General features: G+C 38.4%; 1 protein-coding gene across 6 annotated transcripts in view; it reads left to right on the top strand.

The window, feature by feature from the left end:
* Nucleotides 1–110: 110 nt before the first annotated feature.
* Nucleotides 111–21658, top strand: part of VPS13D (vacuolar protein sorting 13 homolog D) — a 111721-nt gene continuing 90173 nt past the window's right edge. For all 6 annotated transcript variants that reach the window (XM_075520736.1, XM_075520733.1, XM_075520737.1 and 3 more), the window contains exons 1-20: nt 111–616; nt 3260–3428; nt 4349–4426; nt 4686–4876; nt 5195–5275; nt 6595–6711; nt 6936–7040; nt 7380–7550; nt 8527–8627; nt 9250–9418; nt 10828–10920; nt 11658–11868; nt 12448–12627; nt 13065–13195; nt 13966–14038; nt 14519–14689; nt 15893–16023; nt 16938–17070; nt 18617–20839; nt 21157–21308. In XM_075520736.1, the coding sequence (XP_075376851.1) occupies nt 3332–3428; nt 4349–4426; nt 4686–4876; nt 5195–5275; nt 6595–6711; nt 6936–7040; nt 7380–7550; nt 8527–8627; nt 9250–9418; nt 10828–10920; nt 11658–11868; nt 12448–12627; nt 13065–13195; nt 13966–14038; nt 14519–14689; nt 15893–16023; nt 16938–17070; nt 18617–20839; nt 21157–21308 (4608 nt within the window). In that variant the 5' untranslated portion in view covers nt 111–616; nt 3260–3331. The remainder of the gene's footprint in view (nt 617–3259; nt 3429–4348; nt 4427–4685; nt 4877–5194; nt 5276–6594; nt 6712–6935; nt 7041–7379; nt 7551–8526; nt 8628–9249; nt 9419–10827; nt 10921–11657; nt 11869–12447; nt 12628–13064; nt 13196–13965; nt 14039–14518; nt 14690–15892; nt 16024–16937; nt 17071–18616; nt 20840–21156; nt 21309–21658) is intronic.

Raw genomic sequence — 21658 nt, 5'->3', positions numbered from 1 at the left:
CTGCTTTCCAAGCAATTTTATTTCCTGTTGTTCCCGCCTAATTCAAAGAGGAGCGCTCCACGGCAGCCCGTGCACAGGCACTACCCTGAAGCGGACTCTGTCAACAAACACCGCTGTCCCTTCCGCCTCGATGAACAGAGCCGTCATCTTGACCTCCAGGCCGGGCCAATGGACCTTTGACGCCTTAAGAGCCAGAAGACTTTGCGTACTGCCACCTACTCGACACGACCGCGGCTGTGAGGTGCCCCGCGTCAGGACCCCGGCCCCACAAACGCTTCTGGCCGGGGCTCCCGGGCGGGCCCTGCCGGGGCGGGCCCCAGGCGCACAGACGCCGGCAGCCCGCGCTCCCGCCGGCGGGACCTTCGCCTACCCCGGCGCCGCCGCCGGCGGGGCAGCGCTCCCCGGGCGCCCCTACAGGCGGCGCGGAGCGAGACCGGCCCCGCCCGCCCCGCCGCCGGCCGGGCCGGCTCCGCCTCGAAGAGGCGAGGGAGGCGCACATCGATAGCTCGGCGCTCCCCTACCCAGGCGTCCCCCCGTCGGTTGGCTCGGGATCGATTGGCGGGCGGCCCGCCGACCCCGCGCACCATCGAGGAGGCGGCCGCCACTGGGAGCCCAGGTGGGTACCGGCGGGCTGGGGAGGCGGGGCGGCGCCGCGACGGCGGCCCCGGGCCCCGGCTGTCGTTTCCTCCTCCGTCAGCCTCCGCTCCGAACTCGACCGCGGCTGCATGGCGCGGGCCCGGCCCTGAGGCGCCCCTCCCTGCCTCACGCCCCTCGCAGGGCTCCGCCCCGCCGTCCCGGCCCCGGGGGGGGGGCGAGGGGCAGCGGCGCAGCCCCTTGTCCCTGCGCCTCGGGGCCGGGGAGGGCAGCGCGGTCCCCCGCCGGGGCTCTGCGTGGCGCCTCCGCCCTCGGCCCCGTGGCCGGGCCTCGAGGGTGCCCCTCGGGCGCCCTCCCCGTGTGGTGCAGGCCGTTTGCCCCCGGCCTCTCCGTGGCTTCCTCGGGGCTCGCTCCGGCCGCCTCTGGGCAAGGTGACCTTTCGCTTCGACTCCGACAGGCGTTGCGTGCCAACAGGTCTTCTCTCTTGCGTATCTCCTCCTCCCCACGATGTGTTTGCTTGCGTGGAGAGAGAGACGGGAGAGCGTCCTGAAGGCTGCTCCCCGCCCTTTTTCCGTGTCACCGGGCGCTGAGTAAAATGCCCCCCTTCTCCCTGGCACTGACAGGCGACATCGTCCCAGCTGTCTTCCCTCCTTGCCCGCAGCCTTTGCGCTGCCCCTGGCTAGCTGAGCCAGGCCCCACTCCTCAATTCGGGGCCTGGCTCGTCCTTCCTGTTGGAAAAATTACATCTTTTTCCAGAAAAAGTGAGCCAGCTTTGAGTGAGGTCCAGGTTTGGACTGTGATTCTCACCCTGTTGAATGCTCACTGTTCGTTTTCTACTATGTACATTAAGAGAATAAAAACACTGTCACAGAAAATAAGTGTTTTGTTTTTCTTTCCTGTGGCATAGCAGTGGACTAGAAAGTTATAAACGTAAAAGCCTTAAAACACTTGAAAGATTCCTAAATAGTTATTTACGTTCCACGAGTTTAGGTTAAGGAGGTGATTTGCTTTATTTACAGTTCTTGCGATGACTTCAGGCATGGAATTGTTAACGCACAGGAGGTTTTCAGTCACTGGGATGCTAACCTCTTCTGTGCTTCTGAATGTTTCTTCAAGATCTTTCCTCTGATTTGGCTCCTAACACCTGTAGATTTCTTTTTTTATTTACTTATGTTTTTTAAGGGTAACATGTCAAGAGTTACTGTATTTGCTTTTGTTTGAACGTCAGCTTTCTTGTCAATTTTATTAGAATAAAAATCTATAAGATAAAGTGGTGGCCCCATTTGTACGAATGCTTGGTCTTTATTATGTGGAATTATACTATTATTTTTGAAAAACATTGACAAATTTTGCAAAGATAAAAATGTTAAACGTGTTTAACATGAAGATATGCTTTATTCGAATGTAACTTCCTGTCTTATTTATAATGTTTGTGTTGCATTCTGCATGACAGACTTTTCAGCCTTTAGAAAAAGCCTTCCATTATTTGCTTAATTCCTGTTATTTTATTTAACTGTATTAGTTAAATATTTTTACTGGCTTGTTTTTTAAAGAAGTAAAGGCTTAAATGGGGGTGCCTAAAATCAAGCAAAACTCATTATGGGAAAACCCTGCATCTTAATATAAAATTTAAAATGTAACTCTTGAAGTTGTTGTTTTCTTCTATTGTCAGATGTAAATAAGTCTGACATATCTTGCTATCTTGCTTTTCTGCTCTGTAGCACTCAATCTTACTGTACTGGCTTAGGGAGGGATGTGGGGTTGGGAGACTTTTCTGAACACAGAACTGATATATTTACTGCATTCTAACCAGAAGATATGGCCTGCATGCTTTTTTCCTTACTATAATAACATGTTTGACCCTGCCCTTGCAGAAGCTAATAGTAGTTTTGCAATTCACTGGTTAAAAACTTGAACAAGGACGTAGGGGTTTTAATGGTCTGATTACCACCTAAGCGGAAACAGAAATGGTTGGAGAAGGGTATGAAGGGAAATGTTCACATTTGACCAGTGTTGCTTTTCTAATGTAGCTTTTTTTCCCCTCGTTGATGCAGTAATCTATGCTATCACTTGGAAAACCTCTTAGAGTAACTGTTGATGAGCTATTTATGGGACTTGTATCTGATTACTTCCCACATACACGCTCTTCCAAAAAAAGGGGTTTGGGTAGGGTGAGTTGTTTCACAGATGTCGTATAAGAATTCTACAGAAATACAGTCGAAGGCTCTGGGCTGTTACTTTAGACCAGGCTTCCCAAACCAGAATGCTGGCAACTTGAAGAAAATACTGGCAGCAGAAGTTGAGGAGGCCGGTGCAGAGCTGCTTCAGATCAATGTGGAATTTTAGTCTTCTCTTTTCTGGAAGAGGATTGTAGGTTGGCCTTCTTGATTATTGCAACAAAATGCGGTGTTTTAATTAGACAAAGGATGGAAAGATGAACTTAATTTGCAAATGGGAGTGGTCTGTAGTCATCAAAGCTCTATATGAAACTCTGATTTGAGACTTAAAGGGCATAGCATAAAGCATTTTTTAAGGCAGAAACCAAGCTTAGTGTTTTTACTGCTTTTTAGATTGATTACAGTAAGAATTACAGTGATAGCAATATGTCAGCTCTGCTGAGAGTGTATATTTCAGACAATCATTTTCTTCATGTTTTTTCTTTCAGAGCGAGACTAATTATGGAACAGAAATCTAGAAAATGACAGAAAAACATTAGTTGCCCTCTTCTAGGACAGTCATGTTGGAAGGATTGGTAGCCTGGGTCCTCAACACCTATTTGGGCAAATATGTCAATAACCTGAACACAGACCAACTTTCAGTCGCTCTTCTAAAGGGTGAGGCTTTGTGGTATTTTCTATAGTGTTTTCATACTGTGATTTAAAAAAAAAAAAGTGCTGTGTTTTTGTGATAACTGGAAGGTGGAATAGAAACAATCGCTTAATATTGTGTTTAATGTTTATATAAACCCTTTTAATATAGAGTTTTGTGCTAGCACTTTACAATGGATAGTAAATTCTCTTGTGTTCCTATCTGTGTTGCTTTTTATCAACACTGTTAAACCAATTCATATGAAACTTTCAAAAGTAAGCTTAGCATATCTTATCAGCATGTTTAATTTATATAATATTTGAATGTCATTTTTCTTAATACTGTTCAGTAACTTTCCTGTTGAGGGACTGTGGCAGGAGGTATTCTGTAGTCTTTACTTCTTATGTTTTGGTGCTAGTAGTTACTACCCTGTAATTAAGACTTATGGTTTATGTCATGTGACATCATGTTCTGTTCACGAGTCTTGTACTTTTACAGAGTCCTCAAATCAATGCGTTCTAATTTACCTTTTGCTGCTACTATCTGCTATTTTTGGAGAGAATATTTTATAACACTTCAAAGCTTTTCTGTGCATGCTTTTTGTAATGCTGAGAAAATACTTGAAGTATCTCCTTTGAAAAGACAGAGTAGAAGCTTTCTTCTTGGTTACAATAAAGTTCAGATCTAAAACCTTGCAGAAGATTGCTTCTAGATGACCTCATCAAATAGTTTGAGCATATGGCATTGGAAAATTAACAACTATATTAAATAACCTTTACAGTTGTAACACAACTTGAAGTGGTAGGTTGGCTGTTCTCATGAAATCCTATTTGTTTTTTTTTTTTCTTTAAAACATGGTGCTAGTCATTTTAGGCTTATAATGTTCCAGCTGGCATTCTTTAACATAACTTTGTTTAACAGACGTCTCTTTTTCTGCTTTGTATAGGCGCTGTTGAATTGGAAAACTTGCCGCTAAAGAAAGATGCCTTGAAGGAACTGGAATTACCATTTGAAGTAAAGGCAGGTTTGTATTTTGCTTGTGTGTGCAGGACAAATATTTATAAACAGGAAGTACCACATACTTTAGAAGAACCTTTACCTCTGAGTCAGAAGCTTGAACAAATGAGGTAACCTGGTTTTCAGGTAATCCAGTTCTATTTTAGCTTGTTTGTTTCTTACTTTTAGTAAGAGTTTGTTTCTTACCACTTTTTCTTGCAGGTTTTCCGTGGATGATAAAGTACGTTTACACAGAATCTGATAGCATCTCTGTTCTGTATGTCTAGGTTTCATTGGCAAAATAACACTACAGATACCTTTTTATCGCCCACATGTGGATCCATGGGTGATATCTGTCTCAAAACTGCACTTAATTGGTGCACCAGAAAAAAAAGAAGATTTTGATGAGGAAAGGGAGAAGTTGCAAGAAAGAGAACACAAGAAAGCCCTTCTTCTAGCACTTGAAGAAAAATGGAAAGTGAGTCACACTTGTCTTTCATGGTGAAGAAACCACTACGGTAGATGGATTGCATTTAAGTCACCTAAAAAGTGGGAGAACAAATGCATAGGAAACTAAGTTAGAATTTGATTCATATTTGATTCATACACATAGTGCAATTTCTGCCCCACCCCACCCCTGTCATGTCGTGTGTCCCACATATATTGGAGATACTGAAGTTGTTGGGGTTTTTTTCTCTTTCACCCTGTTCACAGTAATTTCAGTATAACAAGGTATATTGTTTCCTGACCAGTTGTTACAGTGGTGGTTAATGCTTATCCCTATTTTCTCTTTTAGAAAGAACGACAACAGAAAGGGGAATCTTACTGGTACTCAGTTACTGCATCTGTAGTCACAAGAATTGTAGAAAACATTGAAGTAAGCCTTTGCGTTGTAGAGCTTTTCCCACTTGTTAAGAATTACCTGTGCCCCCTGTGCTTCCCATTGTGTAGCCTTCAGAAAAGAAATACATAAATCAAAGGTAGATGTTTGGCAGAGGACAGTCCCTTTTCAGACTGAACTTTCATAACCTCAGTCTTAAGCTAGTCCTGATGGGGGCTTCTGGAAAGCAAAACCCCTCCATCCTGCTTTTACCAAGGGGAAAACATCGATATTTTTTTGGTTTGTAACAGTAGGTGGATAATGAATTTGCATGAAGTCTGATGGTTTTTGCTCACATTTTAATTCTTTTAGTTATAAACCCACCGAAATACTGAATTGCTTATGAAGTAGCAGAGCGTGATTTGTTTTGATAAAAAGATAATTTGTAAAGAAACAAATCTCAGAGTTTCTGCTGGTCTACAATTTGCTTATTTGACTTGTCTCTCAAGTTCTTTAATTATTCTTTTTCTACTATTAATAAAAATCTGCCATGAGCCTCCTAAGTATCAAAATGACTCAAAAGTATGGCTGTTACACTCTGTTGCTTTTTCTCTTTGGAAGTCCTAATGTAGTTAATGACATTTTAGCAACATTTACATCATTAATCATTTGTGTTTAAGAAGCAGCAGCTTTCTACGTATTACTTGCTGAAGTTTGCTCGCCTCCATGAAAGGACTATCCTTTTTCCTCATGTGCAGATAGACTGACTATATTATTTGGTTGCATTTCAACTCACTAGAGGCAATTTAGAAGCAAGATAGCTCAGACTGCTTGCTTTTCCTGATATGTTTGAGAAGAATGTATTTGGTGCAGGAGCTCAAGGCGAGAGTGTCTATGCTTTTCTCAGTCCTGGACTCTGCGTTCTCTGAGAAACCACAGTAACTTGGTGCTCTCAAAGGTTTTGCCAATATAAAATTAGTTTGGGTCACCTTGTATTGTTACTGGCTTGTAATTCTGTTCCATGCTGATGATTCTAGTACATAAAACAAATTTGAGTCTTTGGTTGGCCATTGCACATTTGCCTTTAAAATGGAGAATAATAGTAGGATAGCAAAATAAAATACACTGTCTTGGGAAGGTGGCTAGTTGGTTTTGGGGAGGAGGACAGGGACTAGTGGTATTTGAGAAGACGGAACCAGAGAGTACAAAACCAGAAGTGAGGAATAGGATTTTTATAAGCTCCAAATAACTACCAGAAATTTGTTGAAGAATTGCAGAAATTAAATATTAAATTGCTTCAGTATTAATGAATAGTATTGCTGTCCAATCTAATGATGTAAATAGTTGTCTCTAGTAACGTTTTTTTTTCTGTCTAGTTAAAAATTCAGGATGTCCATTTGAGGTTTGAAGATGGTGTCACAAATCCTTTGCAGCCATTTGCGTTTGGCATATGCATCAAAAATGTATCGATGCAAAACGCGGTATTTGAGCCAGTAAGTATAACTTTTTGTACAAGAACTCATGGCAGCCAAGATGTGATGCTGTATTTTATGGGTGCTCGTAAATATTTAGTAAAAAGTGTGGCATTTTAATAATCTTATGGTTATTGTAATAAATTGACTCTGGGCATTTCATAGTGTTTATTGAGTATGTGGAACTGAAAACTACATGGCATGTGGTGTGTGATCTTGACTTTATTCCACTTTTTCTACTTCAGGTAGAGAAGCTGATGCGGAAAAAACAGTTGGATGTTGCTGACTTCAGTGTTTATTGGGATACCAACTGCACTTTATTGGGTGACCTGCCTCCTGGTCAGCTACAGGTACGAGAGAGAGATATTGCATAGGAAAGAGAGATTTTTGTTGTTGTTGTCAGTCTCCTTTCTATATTGCAGACCTAATTGACTTAGAATTTATTGGATCTGGTGCTTTTAAGAGCAACAGAAGTTTATGGTTTCATGCTATAATGATAGGATACATGTGCAACCCACAAAGGCTGTGCTGTGAAATACCTTGGTTTACCTTTGAAGAGAGAGCGTGTTCAAGAGGTTTTTTTAACGGACTGGCATATTATAAAGCGTATTCTAGTATATGAAACCAGTGCATCCTAATAAGTATTGTAGACTCATTTCTTATAGAATAAATTTGCTTGTAACCCACAGGAAGCAATGGATAAAAGTATGGAAAGTCGTGATCATGATTACATCATGGAACCTGTATGCACTTCTGCTCTTCTTAAGCGAAATTGTTCTAAGGAGCCTTTAAGATCACGGCAGACTCCACGGCTTGAGTGTGACATTCAGCTTGAGACTATACCCTTGAAGCTTTCACAGGTAAATACCAACCATCTTCATTTAACTCTCAATATCTGAAACAGAGACTGTTGAGAAGCAGGGAAGAAGGCCGTCATGAACTCTGTGCTGTTAACTATGTTAGCCTGCGTTGGCTGTCCAAACTAGTTAGTCTTCAAGATTGCTTGGGTATCTGTACGCTGTATTGCACACTGCTTTATGGTCAGTTTCTAACAAAATGACTGATTAAAGAAGATATTCCTTTATGTTTTGGTTATCCCATTGTCTACAAATTCAAATGGGCAGTTTGATAGAGAGTGTATTTTTTCCTTCCCACCTGCTGCAACTGTTGTTTGTATGTTAGTGCTTCTGAAGATTCTGCTGGTAAAATGCCATCTTGAATTATCTATATCTAAGAAAACAGTTGCTGATTCAAACAGTGCAATACCTGTAAGGGTCATAAAGCTGTGGTAGGGTTTGTAACAGCTTAAATACCAATTATTGTAGCATAATAATACTTTCTTAAAGATTTCATTTTAGAGGCAACTGAAAGGGATATACTAAAGAAGTTGTTTGTTTTAAAACCAAGCATTCCAAATTATTTAATTATTTTACTGCAACTGATTATTGCAAAAAAATTACGTTCTTGTTTGTTTATTGTAGTAATAGGAGGGATGCATATGGTGTTTTTTAGTCTATAGAATGTACAATAGCAGCTGATGTTAGGTTGATAATCTGACATGGAAGGAGATTTCATTCTGTGTGTTTGTAAATAAGGAAGCCTGTAAACTGAATGTCACATATTAACTACTAGCTACTGGGAGAAGATATGGGACACTACAGAACCAAATTACGAGTTGTGATTAACATTAATCTTAATTCTGAAGCCATATGCAGGCCATTGATGCAGATAACTAAGCCTGTGGTTCAATTTTTGTTTGTTCTGGTTTTTCCTCCCCTTTGCTTTGGAAAGCACTCCAATATTGCCTAATTGATCTGTGTGTTGTTTTACTAAAAGATGCAGTATCGGCAGATCATGGGATTTTTAAAGGAACTGGCTAGGAAGGAACGCCAGCTTAAATTCAGGAAGTGGAGACCAAAGGTTACAGTAACAGAGAAGTAAGTATATCTACATATGTGGTGGTGTTAATATGATACTAAAAACTATAGTGGGGAGACCAGAATGAAGACAAATATAAAAAAGTAGATAATAACCATATATTAGAGTTTCATTTTTCATGTTTTGTTCCCCTACCTCATAAATCAGTTTTAAATATTCAGATGTAATTCAAACTTTAAATAAAATTATTCTTACCTGAGGCTTTAAATCCTTCTTTCACAGCTTCCAAGAACTGAAGTTAAGTTGGAAGTTCTACCCCCATGTGCACACTGTGGTGTTCTGAAATTTTCTTTGTGGAAAGAGCTCCTATTAAATTTCTTTTATTGATAAATAAGAAAGATGGCGTCAGTTCAGACCAGAGGTCTATGTAACTCAACATTTTGTCTATCCCTGATACACATCAGCTATATTAAATCCCACTAAAGTGGTTGGGACTTTGCAGACCACTGTCCTACACAATTTGTAGAACTAGCCCAGATATGCTGTCTCTAATACAGATGATGCTTTTTCTGACCAGTTGCCCTCTGTTTTTTCACTGAACCTCTCCTGGATCTTTCACCAGTTTGACATTGTGGGTTTTTTTTGAAATACTGGTAATACAGTAATTTAAAAATGTTTCAGCTGCCGAGAATGGTGGATCTTTGCTTTGAATGCTAATCTTTCGGAGATCAGGGAGCAGAGACAACGTTCTACCTGGGAGTTCGCATTACATCGTGCCCAAGATGCAGTATCTTACACTGACATGTATTATAGCAAGTTGAAGGGGGAACCACTGTCTACTGCAGAGCAGGTATTTAGATTTGAGTTTTCTGCAGTGTTGATTAATCATCTTACATTTGATTTGTTTCGTCTTCTCAAGTTTAAAATCTGTTCTAGTTTAGAAACATCTTTAGTTCTACTGCAGGCCATTTTCACTGAACAGACTGTCTTTTGACCACAACTGAGTTTTTAATGCTTAAAACCTGGGCTTGTGGGAGGTGTGTGTGCAGCAGGGTTCTTGTGTTTTTGTTTTGCTATGCAAAAAGCTGTCTTTTTTTTTTGAGCTGTAACTGGTTTTCACCAAAAATAGCATTAACTCTCATAGAATGCTCATGTCAGTCAGTGACATGCTTTCTTAAGTCCTGTTCTCTATAGACTCAAAAAGTATTTAAATATCAGAAGTGTGTCAGGTCACCCATATGGTTGGGTAGATAATTTGGGAAAAATTGTGGCTAGTTGACAGTGTGTTTGGGGGTGCTTTGTTGTTTTTTTGTTTTTGTTGTCCACAGTTGATTTTAGGATGAAGAGTTTAGAGGGAAAGTGCCCCTAACAATGAACCTGTGTCCTGCTTCAGAAAGAAAAAAACCTGTGAACTAGAATTAGGTGCTTTTTATCTTTAGGTGTATTGGGACTTTTTCATTAAATCAGTTCAGGGCACCATGTACCTCACCTGTCTTAATTACAGGTGTGAGTCTATTGATACTTCAAGTTGTATGTAATCCTTACTTGTGTTACTTACACATGAACTGCCAGGAGTAGGGCACTGTACTGGAAATTTTATAGTACCTGGCAAAGCAGGAGACTTTTACTTTCATACAGCTTGTATTGTCTTCAGCAGAGCTGTGAAATGTAACAAGGGCAATGCCATTGGACTAGGAAAATGTCTTTTGCTTTCTTGTTCCATGGTATATTTTTTAGACTTGGGTGAATCATAAGCTTCCACAACTTCATAATCAGTGGAAGCTAAAAGACAACATGCCTAAGTAACTGAATATGAATACGACAGTGTCCTAATTTATGCAATTCATTTCCTCTACCTTCCTTACTTGAGACAGAAGCTTTTTTTGCTCCCAGCTAAGCTAGGCATTCTGTTAAATCAGGTTATTTTCCATGGCTTAAATTTTGTGCTGCAAACCTTGCTTCTGATGCATGATAGGAGGATATTGTTGGGCAAGGAATTTTTGCCATGAAAAGTGTTAAGATAATGTATTTTACAATGCAAATAAACTTTATTTGTAATATGGAGGAATGTCAGCATTACGGTTGCCCACATGACTTCTGTTCATTTTCCTGTGCTTAGGCACTTGGATACTATCGTTAATGCCATGTTAGTTTTTTCTATAAATCTCTAACTTACTCAGTGCAGAGGTGTTTGACGTGTTTGTGAACAAGGTGCTATATCCTTTTAGTGCAGGTACTTTACCTTTTTTGTCTTTTCAGGCAGAAATGCATCGTATTGAGGATGAGCAAACTTACGAAGAGTTGAAGATACTATATGAGATAGTTCATGATAAATTTCATGACCTAGCTGAGGTGAGGAACATTCTACATACAGGGTAATGTTTGGAATCTTCAAGTGATTTATTCTGAGGCATTGTGTTCTGTTCTGCTGGAGAGTGTTAGCGTGTATTAGCTTTGATTTAGAAGTGTGGCATTAATGCTAAAATTGCAAACAATGCTAAGTTCCTGCAGTTTTTACTGTTGTGTTATTGGCAGAGTGAAATCTTTTGTCTAGTCGTATGATGGTCTTCCTCAAAGTATCCTTGCCAGAATTCCTAGGGCAAGTACTTTTCATCTTAAAACCAGAGAGTGGAAATAAGGGCCTATAATGAGTATTTTTGCAGAATAAATATATCGCAGAAGTAAGCCTCATGTAAATGGCTTTCTGAGCACACTTCATAGAATATGGACTAATCTCTGTAACAGTACTATGTCGTCTATCTTTCAAATACAGTTGCTAAAATTTAGAGCTATGTTTTATGGTGTCAAATGACTTCTTACTTGGTTTAGTGTTTCTAGACTAAGACTTAAATAGTGCCATATGGCTTCATATATGAATGTGCAGCAGTTAACTGATGGTATGTTTGTTATTTCTTTGCTGCTGCTCCCCTAATAGGCTAAGTATTGATTGAAAATACCACTGCTGGTTTACTGAAGAGTGCTGAGTAAATATTAGATGGAATTGTATTTTTATTGTGATGTTTTTGTACAGTTGTGATATTCTTTCACTTACCAGCAGTAACGTGTATGTCTTCAATGTTCAAACATAGAGTGTTAAAGAGCCGCTGCCCGATTCCCCTGGAGGTTCCCCTACAGCAGAATCTGCACATGGCAGTAGAACTGGAATGCTGCAGTATCTTCAGTCTTGGTTTCCTGGTTGGGGAGGTTGGTATGGGTATGCTCAGCAAACATACGAAGGTGAACCTTTTGAAGGGCTGCTGCCAGACCCAAAGGAACAGTGGAATCCAGAAGACATGCTAGGTATGGAAATGTAGGGGTTTCTGTTTCTTTTTAAGGCTGTTAATGCTACCATGATTAGATAGCTGGTAAAGGTGAACAGAAACAACTCTTCGGTTCTGTACTGTTAAAATATTACATGTGTCAACTGATGTACCTAGGCAGCAGAGCCTGTCTAAAGCTTAATAACCTGTTAAAAAATCTCAGTACCTGGTGTACCTGCTTACTTCTAAAGCGATACATGGAATACATTTGCTTCCACTATTATAGGTATTTATGGTAAAGAGCTTTGTGACTCTTTCTGTTCAGGTGGGTGGGGGTCATGTAGCGTTCTGTGACTGGATATAACATTAACAGTGCTGGGTTGTTGGGGTCTTTGTAAATTTAGGTTTACATTACCTTAATTGAAATAAAAGAGAGTATTCAGTTTTCTTAAGGAAGAAGGTATGTCTACTTTATTTTTTGTTTCTCTTTTTCTTCCCTAGAGCTGGGGAAATCTTTATTTTCCAATTCAGGGAAATCTTTTTGTTCTTCAGTAGCCTTCCAGAAACTTGACTTACTTAATGCGTTATTTTGTGTTCTGTTTTTTTTTTTTTTAATTAGGTGCAGATGAATTTTTTGATCCTGCTGCGGATGCTTCTAGCATGAATACCTTTACAAAGAGAGATCATGTTTTTGCTAAATTAAATCTACAGTTGCAGGGTGGCTCTTTCACTCTGTTGCATAAGGAGAAGAAGGTGGTGCATGCTGAGGAGACTGCTTTTATGCAGCTGGAGTTTTCAGGTATTAAGTCAATTTCTGTTCTTTCTCAAGAAAGACCAGAGCTTTGTCCGCCTTCAGACATTCCTTTGATTTTTGTTTTTAATTCTTTAAATTACTATACTGAAACAAAGTTCAGAATGAAAATATGAAAACAGCTTGTGGACATTGATGTATCAAGTGAAACTAAGTTTCTCTCCAGATGTGTGAGTGATTTCAACACAGAAATCTAATTTTAGACGTTGTTATGTGTGAAAGGAAGACAACTATAGAAATACATGCTTCACAATCATTGTAATGTATTCCAAATTGCCATGTTTAATTTTTTTAGTAGAAATAAATATATATAAGCACTTCCAAAAGACTTGTTTGTTGGATGATATTTGTTATCTGTAAAATTTAAATAAAACCTATGCTGTGTACTAAAAGAAATAAAAGCATTTTTTGTATTTGTATTCCAGGTGTAAAGATCTTAGCAGAATCCCTTCCTCGCAGAAATTCTTCCCTTCTCAAAGTTCAGCTTGGTGGTCTTTTTCTGAGGGATTTGGCAACAGAAGGGACCATATTTCCTGTTCTTGTTTTCCCGAATCCTGTAGGTGAAAAAAAGCTCTTTAAGTTACTATGTAGGATGCATAAGTGTGTGTGAAAATAGTTATATTCCAAAGCTCAACACATGTTTTTCTTGGTTTGTGTCTTACGCCAGAAAGAGAACACAAAAGTCTTGAAGAAAAATTTCTACTTGTTGAACTTACTTTTCCCCTCCCTTTCCAAACATCATTCATAGAACTCTTCATTGTTTGCTCTGTTTGCTTGTGACTTTAACATCACAGTTACATGTGTTGGGAAGAAGACAAGTTGTTGAACGAGGTTTGATTTTTGGAACAATCAGCATTGCTGCTTAATCAGTGATTGTTCTTTTTCATAAAGCTCTTTGGTCCAAGTAAGGTTTTATTTCACCTGTATACTGTTACAGTAAAAACAGAAATACAGAACTTTTTTTTTTCTTCCTGATGAATTGCTGAAAAGAGTTCAAATATATCTTCTGAGCAAACAAAATTTGAACCTAATTCCATGAGAATTTCCCATGTATTTTGTACTTTGTAATTTATAGAGAACTGTCTGAAATTTGCACTTCAGACTTCAGTCTGTCTGCTACGTGAATAGATAGCATTGGCTTCTTAGTCATACTTCCTTCTCTTGTTTGACTACATCAGGGAAAAAATGCATATAATAATCTCAGACTATATGTATAATTCACTTACAAAGTGACCACAAGACTAATACAGAAAAGACTTTTATACTTATATCAGGTGGCTTGGTTGATTTTATCTAAACAATCTTTTTCTTTTAAATTCTTATCAGCAAAAGGAAGTTGGCTGCATGTCTTCCTTTGGACTCCAAAGTTTGTCCTCAGAAATGACTAATCAGAACACTGGTAAAGATTTCATTTTATGTTTGATGATAACAAGCATATGAGAGAATTCCTTCAAACCAGGAATTTCAAAACTGAGTGCCTAGAGCTTGAATTCATGCAAGTGCTTTTTGGAAATAGTAAAGATAAAATCATAGGAGCTTTGTTCAGACATAAGGGTGCAAATTGACTTTAAAGAGAGTAAGAAAAAAAATGTATTTCAAGACAATGGGAATTGCACTTGCTCTTTGTCTTGGTTTAAAAAAAGAAAAAAAATTGTTAGGAGTTCAACATTAGGATCCCATGTTGAATTTGGTTTATTGTAGAAGTTGATCATATCACTTGCTTTTCTGTTACTGAATAATTTTCAGACAGGTACTACTTTCATAGTAGTACCACTTAACAATTGGTTACTAAATTCTTTGGGGTTTGTTTTTTGCTTTTGTCCATTTATTTGTTTTGGTTTTTTTTACAACTGCTTTTCGTAACTCATTTTTTATTCAGTTGCAGATCCTGATGCCCCAGTGTTTGAGATGCTTTATGAAAGAAATCCTATCCACAGCAATTTTGAGAGGCGCCTGGAAGTCAGTACCAGACCTCTAAATATTATTTACAATCCACAAGCCATTAAGAAAGTAGCTGACTTCTTCTACAAGGGAAGGGTTCATACCTCAGGTTAACCTTTAATATGTTTTTTTGGTGGGGTTGGGGGTTTTTTTGGTGGTATTATATCTTTTCTTATCTTTGATTTTTATTTATTTTCATTCTTAGAAATATAAAGCACTAATCAAAGAATCTCCACTTCAAATTAAGCAATACTCTGAGTCTTCTCTGGATGATTTTGTTTGTTTGTTTATTTCTTTGTTTAATTGAGTCAGGGATTTTGCTTGGGCAGACTCCTGAAACTTCTACTTTAAAATTGCAAGTTGCTGCTCTACCACATGGTGGATGTTCATGCTGCCTAAATTAAAATGCATAAATAAGGAGGCCTGTTTCTGTAATCTCTTCTGGAAACTGATGGAGAGCAACAGGTTTTTTGAGAGGACAGTTAAAAGCAGAATATTTTCTATAGTAATGATACAGGGGAAATTGTGTTCTAATTCCTGTTGTCTCTCTTCTGTTGGTTAAATTCAGTCTGACCTTTGTTACAGCTGCTTGAGGTACCTTGTTTTTTAGATGTTGAACATACTGCTTCCCTAAGCTTCTAAGGACAGCAAGATTTAGGAGTCTAGTACCTGAGCCTGTAACATTATAAAGTGACTGCCTTTGCAATTTTAGTTGTTAAAGTTCAGTTTCTGAGGAGATGAGAAGTGAGAATAAGGAACATTAAAATGTTCTTAAAGTACCAATTCTTTTTCTGTTGATTTTGGCAAATACCAAAAGATTTAAGTTACCTAGCATAAAGGTGTGGATGATACTTATCTTTTCTCACTAGATGAGAATATTCCATAAATGTTAGTGGTAAAGTTTAAAACAAACTAGGAAAACAAACAAAGACTGCCTACACATTCCACAAACTTCTTGACATTTAGTCAGAATTTCCTCTGTTGCCACACTTACCATCTTTTCTGTCTCCCTCAAATGTAGTAACTCAGGTTGAAGGTCTGTCAAATAAAGACCAGAAAAAGGTTTGGGAAATATGTTTTTTTGGTGGGATTTTTTTTTGTGCTTAGACACTTCCTTTTTTCTGTGAAGCAGCCTGGTGTGTAGGTGCAGCCAGTGGCTTTCAACTGCTATGTTTTCCTGTCCTATATTTTACTGCTAAAATTTAAAATAGATCTTTTCTTTTTTCTTTTTTCTCTTTTCTTTTTTTTTTCCCCTTGATTCAATAACAGATGAACAAAATTATACCTAGTCGGTTTTGTATCTCTTGTGCAGGTTTCGGATATCAGTCTGAGTTAGAGGCAAGAGTGGCTGAAGCTGCCAGAAGACAGTACAACAAACTGAAAATGCAGACGAAAGCTGAAATCAGGCAAACTATTGATCGTTTACTAGTAGGAGACTTCATTGTAAGTTTTTGCCCCCAAAATGTTTATGTAGGCTTTTTTGCCATATATTTTAGGACTTGAAGCTCTAAAGAGTGGGATTTTTTTGTTGTTTGTTTGTGTGGTGTTCTTTTTAAGAGAGTGGGGAGTTTTACATGTGAGATTGTAGTATTCCTTTTGCTGTCAAACAATCCATTTTTGTGGTGCAGACCTGTTGTGATTAATGGCAGAATAGTAATTTTCTGTTCTTGACCCCATTACTGAGATGACTTCATGCCAGCTTGTTGGCTTCAGTGTGCGTTGGAGCTCTGTTATGTCAAACTTATTAAATTTGTGTGTAACTTAAAGATTATTTTATAAATTAAAAAATAGTTCCACCTTTATTTGTTTTTTTGCTCATTCTTCAGTTTTCAAGTAATATTAGTATATGTATCAGTATCATTAATCCCTAGCTTTGGAGTTAGCTATATTGATGCAAGATAGTTGTTTTATATTGTTTTCAGTGAAATGAAAAAATATTTGTTCTGAAAAAGTAATAGCTTGATGTTTGTTAAAACAGTCTAGCGCATGTTGTATTTATGGATAGCCTTGACAAGGATTTATCTGATCCAGTGTCATGTAGAAGGTAGATGCCTTCTCTTAGCTATGCAGGCAGACTTAGTCTCCTCAGCTTAGAGATGGGAAGTCTCCCTGGAGAGGGATTTATTGCATCTACCTTAGCATGGGATGTTTTACCCACTGAATATGTCTCTTTGTTGATAGTAATGGGAGTCTGTGGTTTAACAAGCTACCAAACTTTAGTATGGCTGAAGTTTGTGAAAGTTAGCTCTTCGGGTGGAAAAGTGGCTAACTAGATTGATTTGTTTGACGTGGCTTTTTTTGTATGTGAGGGGAAACTATTTCTTATGGGCTATTATATTTTTCTTCTTAACTTTCAGGAAAACAGCAAAAGCTGGACTGTGTGCCTTGATATTTCTGCCCCTCAGGTGATCTTTCCTGATGATTTCAAATTTGTGGATCCAGTGTTAGTTGTTGTAGATCTGGGAAGAATATTACTTACCAATTCTCAAGGTATGATCTAGAATTATTGCAGCTTTCCTTTTCTTTCCACCTTCTCCCAGAAACTCTTTAGTCTGTGTTGAAAGTAGAGAAGTCTTAAGGTTATTTCCCCTATATATGCATAGAGTTTCACATAATAATTCTGCTGTTATCAATAAATTTTTAATTAAGATTGATATACAGTTTTAGGGGGGGGGGGAGGTTATTTTGGTTTTGTTGGGGGTTTGGGGTTGTTTTGGGATTAACGTTTAAATTAAAGTCTCCCCTGTGATATCTTGCACCTCTTGATGGCTGTGAACATGGTGAAGCTAGTGTGCCAGGCACTTTACCATAGATATGATTTTGGCTGAGTGATAGAAGATTTAGCTGTTGAATGCTTTTTTGGGACAGTGCTCCCAGTGAAAGTATGCTTTGAATAAGCCCTCCAATTCTGGAGTCATATGCATCTTTGTTCTTAGGACATGTGTCTGTAGCTAGCTGAATAAAAGTGAAAGGGAAATTGGTGTCCTTTGTTTGTATCAAAAGTTAAGATCTTAAATGACTTCTTAAACAAGTCATTGCTGCTTTCCTGTTCCACTAAGAAACAGGAGAATTGAAAAGAAAGTACAGTGGAACTTGTAAATAAAATTAGACCTACTTAAAATCTAGCTGAACTGTATGGTGTGTGAGGATATGTTAAACAAAATTGGAAGAGATAGGTATGTGGTATTCATTTCCTTATTTAAACAGTACAGCTGTAGGATGAGCTGTTCTGTGGTGCAGTGGAAAGTTGAGGTGTCAAGCCCAAAATTGTTTACAGTGGAATGTTTTTACTCTGGATGTCTTCGAATGATTTAATCTTTTCTAGCACCAACTAATCTCTGCAAGGTTTTAGTAGCTTCCTTTTTAGTAAATTCTGTCTTATGGCAAACTAGAAAAAGAACATAAATTGTTTATGCAAGATTGATTTGTATTTCCCTGTGAAACTGGGGCATTGGGCTGTTCAGAGTAGCTTGAGCTTAAAAAAAAAAAAAAAAGAAACAAATAAAGGTAAAAAAGTACAGGAAAGTTTTGGGCGGTGTTCCTGCTTTGTGAAGTAGAAGAAATCCTTTTCTTATGATAATAAAATGAAAGTTAATATTAAGCAATAAAGTTAATTGGACAAAAACTTCTGATCATAAATATATTGTAAGTAAGTAGCTCTTCCCTTTCAGTTGGTTTTGAGGATTGAAAGAATTGCATAGGCAGAGTACTGGGGTTTTTTTTTAACAACTTGGTGAAAAGTAAATCTTGTAGTAAATAGTAAGTGGGTTAAAAAATGAGACAATAGTGTCTTTTAATAGATTCTATAATGCATTGTGACTGACATCTGCATGCATGTAAAAGAAGTGTAGTAGATTTCCTGTTGAGAAAAAAAAGTGACAGTGGAAGGAGGTAAGGACAGTACCAGATATGCGTTGTGTTTTTTTTTAAAATACAGCTTCAGACAGGATGATCAGGTAATGATGGGAAACAACCAAGGAGGGAGGAGAATACTTTTGTTTATTTGTTTGTTTACTGTTATTTTTTTAATCCACAGAAGAATCTAAAAGGAGCGCAGATACTTTTTCTTCAGAAATCAATGAATTGAGTGATGAGGAATATAAAACACCTCTTGCAACTCCTCCCAATACTCCACCACCAGAATCTAACACTAATAGTGGCATCAAAATGTCTGAATTTACTGGAGTAGAAATAAGTGAAGAGCAGCTACAAGCACACTTAATGAGTAAAAAAATGTATGAGAGATACACACTTTCATTTATGGACCTTCAGATCATGGTGGGCCGAGTGAAAGACAATTGGAAACACGTTCAAGATAGTGATGTGGGTCCAACTCATGTGGTAGAAAAATTCAATGTTCACCTGCAGTTGGAGCGCAGATTGATATACACCTCTGACCCAAAATACCCAGGAGCTGTCTTGTCTGGCACTCTGCCAGACTTGAAAATTCATATCAATGAAGACAAAATATCGGCTTTGAAGAACTGTTGTACACAGCTGAGTACATCTGAAACTAAATCTTCTGATGCACTACATTTAGGGAAAGACAAGATTTTTGCCGAGGTAGAGCAGCTTGGCAGTTTGCATGATTCTGTAATGAATCTAACACAGAGTGTTGTAATGCTGGAGCAACATACCAGGGAAGTTCTTGTTGAATCTCAGCTGCTTTTGGCTGAATTCAAAGTAAACTGTATGCAGTTGGGTGTTGAAAGTAATGGACGATACATCTCTGTACTCAAGGTTTTTGGCACCAATGCCCATTTTGTGAAAAGGCCGTATGATGCAGAAGTGTCCCTGACTGTTCATGGCCTGTTACTGGTTGATACTATGCAAACATACGGAACAGATTTTGATCTTTTGATGGCTTCTCATAAGAATCTGAGTTTTGATGTGCCAACAGGAAGTCTTCGAGACAGCAGGGCTCAGTCCCCAGTTTATGGACCATATGATGCACGTCCCATTGATGTAGCTAGTTTGGCAGAGAGATGCACTACAGCCTCAAATACTTCATCTGGTAACAATGGAAAAGATCAAGAGTCCCTGATAAAATTAGAGTATCAGTTTGTGAGTGCAGAATGCCCGTCAATGAATTTGGATAGCAGTCTGCAGGTGATCTCTGTACAGGTGAACAACCTGGATATCATCCTTAATCCAGAGACTATTGTTGAACTGATTGGGTTTCTCCAGAAATCTTTCCCGAAGGAGAAAGAAGATTGTAGTCCTCAGCCTTTAATAACTGACTTGGAAAGAGATTGGAGGGAGCAGGAAACCTTCCAGTCTACTTATGTACAGAATACAGAGGTAGCAGTTGATATTCACTGGTTAAATATACTCCTCCTCAGGACAGTTGGTATGACAAATGGAGAAAAATATGGGAGAAAAATTGCAACAGCCAGTATTGGTGGCACCAAAGTAAATGTCTCCATGTGTAGTAAGTTTGATGTAAATGGCTCTCTTGGTTGCCTTCACCTTATGGACCTAACACAAGATAGTGTTAAGAACCAGTATGTTGTCAGCATAGGGAATACAGTAAGGTATGAAAATCTCATTGGTGATATAGATTACTTTGAATCTTTATTCTTTAGGCTTGATGATGGAAATAGCCTTCCAGATGCTTTAAGTTTCACTTTCACAGAAAAGTCAAAAGAGGAATGTTCTCTCAACCTCAAAATGGCCTCCTTACACTACAACCACTCAGCTAAATTTTTGAAAGAACTAACTTTGTCAATGGATGAATTGGAAGAGAATTTCCGCAGCATGCTGAAAAGTGCAGCTTCAAAAGTTACTACAGTCTTGGCAACTAAAACTGCTGAATACAGTGAAATGGTTTCTTTGTTTGATACGACACCACGATCGAGAGATGTTGCCAACTTAGAAGATAATGAAGGCTATGCATTTGGATCACAGCCTCTCAAAACTGATACTATTAAGCTTATATTAAATGTAAATATTGAATCACCGATTGTCTCAATACCTCGGAAGCCTGGTAGCTCTGAACTGCTGGTAGGTCATCTAGGACAAATATCTATTCAGAATTTTGTACCAGGAGAAGATGAATCTACAAGTGATAGACTGCAAGTTGAAATTAAAGACATTAAAATGTATTCTTTAAATAGCAGTCAATTTACAAGCAAGAAGGAGCCTGCAAGTGAAATATCTCATGGGCTGCATTCTTCTTCAGGTCCTGCCAGTATTAATAGTCAGGAAGAATCCCATTTTACTCGTCATGACTTCTTTGAATCATTACATAAAGGCCATGGTATGTTAATCAGAGGACTCTTAATTATTTTAATATGAGTAGTAGATGATACTAAAAATGTGTATTGACCATAGGTCTGATTGTCTATTCTGTCTCATCCATCCTCCTGAAATATACTGCTCAATTTTAATTACAATGGACATGTTATTTTATTTACATCCATTTTTAGTCTCCTAAGCAAAAACTGAATATTGCCTTTCTGGCAGAAATTTAACAAAACATAGCCATATGTACTTATTTAGCATTGCTGTACAGTCTTTATAGGATAATTAGTTCACTTCATATAATGTTGTTTTAATTTCACTTTCTCTTAACAGCTTTCCACATTCTGAATAACACCACCATCCAGTTTAAATTGGAAAAGATACCACTAGAAAGAGATTTGGATTTAACTTTTCCTCTGAGTAATGAAGAATTTGGAATATCAAGCATTATGAAGATTGAAGGGAAATTTGTGAACCCTCTTCAGGTATAGTAATGTAGTATTTCCACTATCAATATACAAGTATTTCCCTGCACAGAAGATAAGTATTTTTCAGGCAAATATCTTCAGGTTTAACATGTTGGTAGTTTAGAAATCAGATCCGTATACATGTGGTTAGAAGAGGCAGTGTTAAGTCATAATAACAACGACCAAAATTTAATCTAACTTTTACTTACCCTGAACACATATCACAGAAGGAAAAATAAATGTGTCACTGTCCAAATGCCACTGTCCAAATATGTTTATTTGCAATTCTAGTAGAAACTAAGAATTAAAATGCTAATGTCTTCAAAAAATCTCTGCAGGAGCAGAGATTTTAAATAGAGGAAACTGAA

Source organism: Mycteria americana, chromosome 18, assembly GCF_035582795.1.
Source record: "Mycteria americana isolate JAX WOST 10 ecotype Jacksonville Zoo and Gardens chromosome 18, USCA_MyAme_1.0, whole genome shotgun sequence".
NCBI lineage: Eukaryota > Metazoa > Chordata > Aves > Ciconiiformes > Ciconiidae > Mycteria > Mycteria americana.
This window is presented reverse-complemented; position numbering and strand designations above follow the sequence as displayed.